At 27.2% G+C, this 9,891-nt stretch overlaps 2 protein-coding genes across 2 annotated transcripts; both read left to right on the top strand.

Moving 5' to 3' along the window:
- The first annotated feature begins 1,869 nt into the window (after nucleotides 1-1,869).
- On the top strand, nucleotides 1,870-5,702 carry LOC132920958 (uncharacterized). The gene is made up of 7 exons (XM_060983714.1): nucleotides 1,870-2,193; nucleotides 2,902-3,100; nucleotides 3,259-3,383; nucleotides 3,516-3,903; nucleotides 4,118-4,197; nucleotides 4,325-4,745; nucleotides 4,817-5,702. Exons 1-7 carry the CDS (start codon nucleotides 2,070-2,072, stop codon nucleotides 5,358-5,360), a joined length of 1,881 nt encoding a protein of 626 aa, XP_060839697.1. The 5' UTR covers nucleotides 1,870-2,069; the 3' UTR covers nucleotides 5,361-5,702.
- Nucleotides 5,703-6,339: 637 nt separating this feature from the next.
- On the top strand, nucleotides 6,340-9,672 carry LOC132920959 (glutaredoxin 3). Its single transcript, XM_060983716.1, has 7 exons — nucleotides 6,340-6,672; nucleotides 7,983-8,085; nucleotides 8,147-8,308; nucleotides 8,376-8,624; nucleotides 8,696-8,811; nucleotides 9,087-9,197; nucleotides 9,293-9,672. Exons 1-7 carry the CDS (start codon nucleotides 6,629-6,631, stop codon nucleotides 9,474-9,476), a joined length of 969 nt encoding a protein of 322 aa, XP_060839699.1. The 5' UTR covers nucleotides 6,340-6,628; the 3' UTR covers nucleotides 9,477-9,672.
- The last annotated feature ends 219 nt before the right edge of the window (nucleotides 9,673-9,891 follow it).

The following is a 9,891-nucleotide window of genomic DNA, read 5'->3' as shown; positions in this document are numbered from 1 at the left end:
TTGTTATGTTTTTTATATTAAATGCAGGGACGGATTCGGGGCGGCTATAATATAGATTATAAGGGACCATTTGTCGGTATATCAGGGGCCCAGCACCTCTTTATCTATCTTTTATCTATGCAGTATGCTTAGCACCAGCTCCTCCCCGCCAATAACATATACGACATATTACTAGTAAATAATCAGTGGTAATATACAGTACTACCAGGGTCGGAGGGCCGGAATTCCTGCCTGGGCCCTTGCCGTATTATAGTTCCTGGGCCCCTGTACTGGCTGTACTGTGTTACCCCAAAATACAGTATAAAATTATTATTGGGCTCCAGAAAATAATTCCTGCCTGGGCTCTCAGGTACCCAGGCCGACCCTGTCTGAGATATATAAAGGCGGAAAGGAATATACAAACCATTTTTGGGAGGGGGGCTATGATCGATTTTGAGGGGGCTTATGAATTTGAGCGCCCCTCAAATTGCGCTTATGGTTATATCCTTGACCGCCAAGATTTGAAAATTTTCTAGCTGTTTTTCTTAATGATATCGCAGATGTTATTGGTATAGGTACACTATACATGCAGACGCGGAATCGCGATAAACTTACATTGCCCACAAACAATTAAGCACTGTACACAATGTCCGGCTATAATTGTATAACAATGACTAGGCAACGTCCCCAAATTAAAAGCAGATTCAGCTTTGCCCAAACATGACGAGCATTGTGCACAATGCCCGAATTATACATTTTGACCGTAACATATATATATATATTAATATATTATTATTAGAAGTACCTAAGGTTTCAACATCACAGATTCACAGGTCATTAGCCTAAAGTTATATTTGTATATCTACACAGTGATACACATAGGTTGCGATAAACCAAATTTTTTCGTTAAAAATGTAATCGTATTTTATACCTATAGGTACCTACGAACTGTAGTTTTGATGAGCGAAGTCGCAACGATAATAATAATAATATAGAGAACAAGAGAACAGACATCTATTGGCTATTACTTATTGAGTATAATAAAAGTTTAAATTACGACTTTGGATGTTATGATATAACTGATATAAGATTATGGATATAAACTATAGGTTCTACTATATTTTGTAAAATATTAGACGCATAGACATATTAATATGTCTATGATTAGACGTCAGTTACGTCTTGATCGTTCGGCGTGAATATGCGATACTTTACGGAAATTTAATAATTAACTAAAAATAATTAAATTTTTATAATATACTAGCTGTCTCCGTGCAATTCGTCGCCCGTACAAAATGTACCCGCGTTAAGTTTGGTTGCCTATAATGCTAACATTTAGCGAAAGAATAAAACTATTTTTGGTTTTCTGATTTAGTGTACCGATGATATCGCTGACATATCAATTTTACATAACTATCTAAACTATCCCGCCTAGAGTTGCACTTTTTTTATCGATTAACCGATTATGTATCATTTGTAAAAAATAATATATATTATTCGAATAATCGATAATCGATAAAATAATCGCAAAGCCCTTAACATAATAAAGAGGTAATATATTGAGGTCATTAACCGGGATAAAACTACCTATCCTATCTTATGACGGAGACAAAAAAAATTACACACATTGATCACAATTTCATCAAAATCGGTTGAGTAGTTTCGGAATGCATCGAGAACATTATATGATAATGCATACTGCATAGGCGTAAATTTGCCTTTTTAGAAGGGGCCAGGGGGGCTTAAATTATAAACATAGAACTGGCCCGCGGAGGGTTTCGCCCCCCGCATCACTACATATAGCGAGATTTACTCCATGGGCGTAACTATGACATTCTGAGCTGCGGACTAAAGACCATGGAAGCGATAGTAGCGTGTATACCATTGATAAGAAGAATGTCAATTCACTTCTTCCATCGATTGTGATGTGTTCTGCGCTGTTGTGTTGAACGGTGGTTTTTTTCGATTCATCTCTAAGAAGTTATTTTTGTTTTCAAATTTTTAAAACCGCAATATATTATAGCTATTTTTTTCGTTTGTGTCAGTACCGTAAAACTAGACCAATAGACCATAGGCTCACTGTCTAAAATATGGACAAGGACAACTATACAAACGAAAATAATATTGTTGATTCTGAACAACTGTTCTTTAAGATTAACAACAAACAAGTTGTGTTTAAAACGGACAAGCGAACTGTTGAGAAACTGAATGATGGTAGGTTCAGAAATATATAAAGAATAATTTTGATTGATTTTTATTTTTATTTTTTGAATTTTGTTACAATGTTGATATTTGATATATTACCAAGTGTTTCCCCTATACCACTGTGTATGTGAAGTTTTAACTTTAATTTTTATTTTAAACTTTACTGACAAATCTTGATATAAACGTTTGGTTAGAATATTATTTATTAAAAAAAAAAAAATTAATTAACTATCAACATGGAATATGGATGTATAATACATGACGTACATGGATCAAATATTGTTATTTATTAATATATTAATATTAATATTATTATTTTAAGTCTTTAACTGAATATTATTGTATTTGTATGTATACAAAACTTTGTCTTGCCTAGTATTAAAAGATATTAATCTAAGTTTGTAAGGAATATTGAAATAGATATAACTTTTATGATATATTACAACGATAGACTACATTTAGTGTTACAACTTAGAATTTATTAAAATAGTAATTATAGACAAAGAAGATATTCCATTTTATAAAAAAAAATAATTAGTAATCTTATTAAAATTGTACTTGCATTTACAGTAAAGTTTGTATCTTATTATTATATAAGATTAGAATAATATTTTTATAACAATATTTATTAAATAATTAAATAAATGGATATCTGTTATGACTTTTATTTAAAAGTTCTATGTTTTATTAAGTGACTTTATTATATTGAATTTTTAGAAGAAGTGTTGATGAACTATGTCAAAGCTATAATTAATTCAAGAATGTTAGTGTCAAATGGCCGAAATTTAATCAATTATCCAGTGAATATTACAAGAACGGATGATTTGGATACATCTAGTTCATTTATTGAATTAGAAGTTTCTACTATTATACAAGATGACGGTGTTGAAGAACTTCATTGTGCTCTTTTAAATGAGTATGTATTAGTTTATTAGGTACCTATATTTAATATATGCATATACTAACTGTTGTGTAATAAGACATTATTTTTTATTTATTCCACATTATTAAAGTAGTAAAAATGTGAAAAAAATATGTAATGTGTTGAATAAAATAATTTATACTTATTTTTAGTGGTACCTTAAATGAAATTAAACCTTCTATTGAACTTAAATCTGTCATTGTAAATCAAAATGATGCAGAAATTAGTTCATGGAATGACTCATTGATAAATGAAGCTTACATTCCTGATAGTAGTAGTAAGTAAATGTTGTTCTCTACCCTACCCAATTTGTTATTTAATTTATTTTACATAGCAATATAATTTACTTAAATTATTATTTATTTATACTTGATACATTTGTAATTAAAATTAATCATTCAATATTTAGTGCCAGCTTTAAAATGGTCTACAGAAATGACTTCTTTATTGATTGCTTTGCGTGGAAGTCTTAATGAAGAATTTAACTCATCAAAATATAAATTTAAATTATGGGAATTGATTGCACGACGGATGAGTAGTAGCATGCCCTCAGTAAAAGTGACAGCTAAAGATTGTGATGACAAGTGGAGAAATATAGCTGCTACATACCGTAAAAATATTGAAAGAATTAAATACATGGGAGATTTTAGTGTACGATGGGAACATTTTTCTGCTATGGATGAAATTCTTAGAGGTACTGATGAATTAAAAATACCACCATCTTATATTGAAGTAGACAAGATGATTGATCCTTTAAATAAGACTTCTGAAGTTGACATTGATGTTGATGCAGAAAAGTATATACATTATTTTTTAATAACTACTAACAGTGTTGTACAGTATTTGAATAGATTTTTATTTTAATATTCCATAAACTATTTGATTAAAATTAATATTCTCTAAATATTTGGCTATATATTTAAATAATTTTAAACATATTGTTACAACACTGATTATTAGGTTTGAGGATTTGATTCAGGAATGAGTTATATAGTATATGTTTATTTTCAGTTCCAAAGAAGCCATAAATACAGAGTCAAATGATGATATGGATTATTTCTTTTTGACTTCAACAACAAATGCAAACAATGGTATGTTTGATTAAATTATTATTTATTATATTAATTTAATTATAATTTGATTACTAATGAAAATTTTAGTATAAAATTAAATAATATATGTAGAGATTTAGAGTAGTGTTATTAATTTTTTTTATAGAAATACGATTATGGACTCAAGAAATGATACTTCTTTTGTTTATATTACGACGTTCCATGGCTGATCGTTTCGATCATGCAACCAAAGAAACAGAAAAAGATCTATTATGGTATGAATTAGTTACAAAAATGAATAAAAGTCTTGGTGGAAATGCTGACATTGAATCATATGAAGCAGAATCATTATGGAACCAATGTGTAGAACAATATGAAGAAAATTTGGAAAAATTAAAGGCTGAAGGACCTCAAAATGTAAAATGGCCCTATTTTGCCATTATGGATCAAATGTTAGGCGGTACAATAGAAATACCAGATGCCTGTCATCCACGTCCAGGTGAAGATTTGGTGCCTGTTTTTATGCAGGGTATTTGGAAACAGTCTGAAGTACGAGAAATATTAAACAATTATAAAGTTGATGTTGAGTAAGTTGAAATATTGAAATAATTTAATATATAAAATAAAATAAATATTTAAAATTATGTTTATTGATTAGTGTGAATATTGATGAAGACTCTGATGCCAGTGATGAAAGTGTTGTAGAAACTAAAGCTGGGGTAAAATGGCATCCAGAATTAACCAGGAAGTTAATACATTTACGCTCTGATGCAGAAAATGAAGTAAAAAAATGGATCCGTAAACCAAATTCTATATGGACTGTAGTTTTAAAGAAATTTCGTCGTATTGGCATGGTTTTGCTGACTGAACAAGATTTAGAGAATAAATGGAATAGTTTAGTAAGAGCATATAATCGAAGAGTGGCTGGTATCAGCAAAAGGTCCAAAACCCATTGGCCGTATTTCTATGGAATACAAAGTGTGATGAGTAGCATTGTTGAAAATGAAAGTGCTCGTTCTTCAACACTTACTCATGATGGCAGTAAGTCAGATCAACCACCTGAATGGTTCATTAGTTACATGAAAAGAAAAGAAGCTAGTGATTCATACAAACATGAACAGTTGAGAAACATGCTAGTTGACTTACAACACAGTCAAATGGAAAATAGAAGATTGATACTTTCTATTTTTAAGAAGTTATAATAAATATGCTAGTCAGGTATGGTTATTCTACATAAATGTGATTATAGAAACATAGTTTTGTAAATATATTATATTTATTGTTATATAAGGCTGAAAGCTAAACTTAGAAGAAATATTGATTATTTTTTTACAAATATATTGACAATTATTATATTAAATTATTTAAAATTATTACATGACTTAAAGTGAAAAATATTTATAATTTTGTATCTCATATTTTATCAAAGGATGATTTTATATTATTCTAGTTAAATTTAGCTTATAATGTAACTATCATAGTTTGTAATATACTATTAATTTTGTTAAAATTTGAAATTTGTATTAAAAAAAAAGTTATTCACATTTTTTTTGTTTTTTATTTTAAACTATCTTCGTTTTTTTTTTAACAGAATTATTGAAATATTTTTGATGTTTATAAAAACTATATTTGACATCATGTTTTTTTAATGTTTAAATTTCAATTGTTAAATTTTTTGTTATTCATATTATTCTGAAACCTATGCCTGTTGTAAAAATTAGTACAAAGACGATTTTTTTGAAAATTTTCACTGTACATGATACACTTTGTGAGTATTTTAGACTTAAATTAAAATATTAAAAATAATTTTATGAATCCACATTTTAACACTATGTAGTGTTTTTATTTTTTTATTATATAATTCTAGTGTACTCTTGTTTGCTTTGCTAATCAACTACATAGGTAGGGGTAACCTAGGTTTATTTTTTAATAAATTGATGAAATCAATAACTTTTTTAAGTTAATAAAAGTTACTAAAAGTTATTATTTTTAATGTTCCTATTTTCTTAACAATTGCCTTAATAACAAAAATCATAAAATTGTGTACTGTTTATTTATTACAATTTTTGGTAGCACTGATATACCGGGGGAAATAGAAAATGATTTCCCTTCCACTTCTATTCATCGTGGGAAATATCATAGTTAGTGATAACAAACCAATTCATAATATGAATTTTTATTATCTATAAATCAGATTCTGTCTGGACTTGAATTTAATAATTTATATTGTCAATTAACTATTAAGTTGTATTTGTATATTATAGTATATGATAATACTATAATACATTTGAGACTTGAGTAGTGCTTTGTGCTACATTAGTGAGTACCTTTATGCATTATTGAAATTATTTAAAATAAATCAAAATTATCAATAATACATCACATCAAACTTGAAAAGTGAGAAAAAACTATTCACATATATTAGTCAGTTTTTCTGCAGCTGTTTTAACGTACCTATAGCAACAATAAAATGGTGACTTCTATTACTTCAGATACAGAATTTGACGCCTTAAAGTATGTATACAATATAATATATAATTAATTTTTTTAGTATAAATCTACTTGAAAACACCCTTATTCATGATTAAAATAAAAAATATGAATTGTTAAATAAAAATTAGACATTTGGTATAGCTAAACGAGTGATAAAATAATAATAATAATGTAATGTAATTAATATACCTATAATATTATTTTTTATTAATAAAATAATAATATTATGGACATTTGGTTTCTATTTAAGAGTAGAGAAAAAATAGTAATGCTGCTACAGGATCGTGGTATTGTATATTTATATACCCCATTAATATGTAAGAGTGATCATGATATATTACTAAATTTTGGAAATGTAATATTAAAAAATTGCTAAAAGAAAAGGTTAGTGTCCGAATTAACACTTGATTTGAACTCAGTCATCATCCATTTGTTACTGTTACACAATTTATTTTTGTTTGGATTGAAGAGGTAACTTTTTAGTAATATGGTGCAAAAAAAATTCGAAAATAAACTAAAATATTTCCTTTGACTAGATTAACAGTTTACAGGAAGTTTGTGCTCTTGATTCTCATTATTGAAGAAAAAACTAAGAAAAAACTGTTGAGATAAACAAAAGCTTAGTTTTTAAGTGCAAAAATAATGCAAGCAGAATTTTTTTTGAGGGACTATATTGTGAGATTAAAGAATGTTTTTTTGGTGCAGATTCCTGATTGAACCATGTCAACTCTTTTCAATGCAATATTGTTAAATATAAAAAAGAGTACAACAATTATTTAGATTGTTGGCATGCATACAATTAGCAAACTTGTAAAAAAGTTGGTTTTAAACATGTAACTGTAAACCACAGCATAAACTGTAGATTCTTTAAGAGGAGCACATACTCAAAAAATAGAACGTCTTTGGGGATTAACAATGTGGAGGAGAGGAACAAAAAACATTGGGTTTCAGCACATCATTATTAAAATTATATTTACTTGACTTCAAGTGACAACTAAATGTAAAAGAATTTAAATTCACTGAAATTTTTAAAACAATCAAAGTACAATGTCCCCCAATAAATAATTACTACTAAATTATTTATACAAAAATTTTTTTTACATTGAATATCTTACACACACATATTACAAAAATTCACAAAAAAATAATTATGATTTGTAAATAAAAATAATATAGACTGTGATAATAGAAAGTACGTAAATTTTGGTAGTTTTAGATTACTGGATTTTGATGTTTTACAAAACAAGGTAGTGTTAAGGAAAATAGTAAGAAAAGTGTAGTGTAGTGTAGGAAAATACCATGAAATTTATATAGTATTTTATGATTTTTAGATCAAATGGGTTGTCTGTTATACATTTTTATGCCGATTGGTCAGAACCATGCCAGCACATGAACAGCATTCTAGCGGATTTAGCTTTAGAAGATGAATTCCGGGTAATATTTATAATAATATTTGTGCAAATAAAATCAGTAAAATATTATCTGAATATTTCAGAACATTAAAATTGCTAAGTGTTTAGCTGAAGATTTTGCTGAAATATCATTAAAATATAATGTATCTGCTGTACCAAAGTTTATAATGTTTCGTAATGGTGTTCAAGTTGATGTATTAGATGGTGCTGATCCAATACAGCTAAATAAAAAAATCCAAGCACTGGTACTTTAAAATTTAAATAAAGTTAAGATATTAAGATGTTCTATGTATTGTTTATTTACATGTTTAGCTGACTAAAGGTGAAAAAACAGATCAAAAGGTGGAAGACATAAATTTGAGACTGAAATCATTGGTAAATTCTGCTCCCGTCTTGCTTTTTATGAAAGGATCAAAATCTGAGCCAAAATGTAAGTTCAGTACTGCAATTGTAAATTTACTTAACGATATTGGTGCCGAATTTAGTACATTTGATATACTACAAGATCAAGTTGTTCGAGAAAAATTGAAAATATTTTCCAATTGGCCAACTTATCCACAGGTAAAATTGATTTAAGTGTTTTTAGATGAATATTGTAATATTATTTTACAAAATATTATGTTGTTTTGTAGCTTTATATCAACGGTGAATTGATTGGAGGATTAGACATTGTGAAAGAATTGAAAGAGAATGGTGAGCTGAACGATCTATTAAAACTAGAGAACAATAAAGCTAACCTCAACGACAGGTGAATTATATTTCATTTTTAGTAAAAATATATATTTTTAAGATTATTTGATTTTTTTATTATAACATTTTTTATATTTTAATATTATAAAAAGTTAATTTTACTCACTTCAATTATCACTTTTAAAATATAATTATATTTAAAAGAAATAATTCTTTATTATCAGCATACATTACTTTTATTCAAAAATTATTAACTTATCTTTAATGGATTATATTATTACATTTCAATTATATATTTTTAAAGTTTGTTCTAATATATTTTTCTTATTTTAGGCTTAAATTACTTACGCATAAAGCTGATGTTATGGCATTTATTAAAGGCAACAAACAAGTGGCTCGGTGTGGATTTAGTAATCAGTTGATTCAAATATTAAACCAAACAGGGTAAGTATTAAAATGTTTATCAAGTATAAGTATAATACTTTGTTAAAATATTATTAAGTTATTACTTATTATTAATATACAATTATATCCATCAGTATTGATTATGAAACATTTGACATTTTGTCTGATGAAGAAGTTCGACAAGGATTAAAAGTTTATTCTGATTGGCCAACATATCCACAAGTTTACGTAAAAGGATCATTGATTGGAGGTTTGGATATAATTAAAGAATTGAAAGAAGGCGGAGAGTTAATAGCTACTCTTAAAGGAGAAATATAAAAAAACAAAAAATAGTTGTAACTATTTTTTTTCAATTAATTAATGTATTAATTGGTGTAGTTTAAAATAATTTGGCATAGAAGTATCAAAATAAACAGACTACTGCAGTTGCAAGGAAAATATTGTAATGGTATTTAAAATATTTATAAAATGATATGATATGTATTTACTATTAATAAATGTATTTAATGCCAAATCTGATCTAGTTATTTATTAGTTATTACTAAACATTATTAAGTAAATAATATATTTTTTATTGAACCCAATTTTGATAAATTTGTTACTTGTTAATTGATGAAGTGGTTTTTCACATGCACTTCTACCTGAAATACAAAAAAATATAATAATTCAAATATTATTGTAAAACCAATATATTCCTTTATTTGTTTACAAATCACAAAGATCTAAAAGAAAA

Source organism: Rhopalosiphum padi, chromosome 2 (assembly GCF_020882245.1).
Source record: "Rhopalosiphum padi isolate XX-2018 chromosome 2, ASM2088224v1, whole genome shotgun sequence".
NCBI classification, from domain to species: domain Eukaryota; kingdom Metazoa; phylum Arthropoda; class Insecta; order Hemiptera; family Aphididae; genus Rhopalosiphum; species Rhopalosiphum padi.
This window is presented reverse-complemented; position numbering and strand designations above follow the sequence as displayed.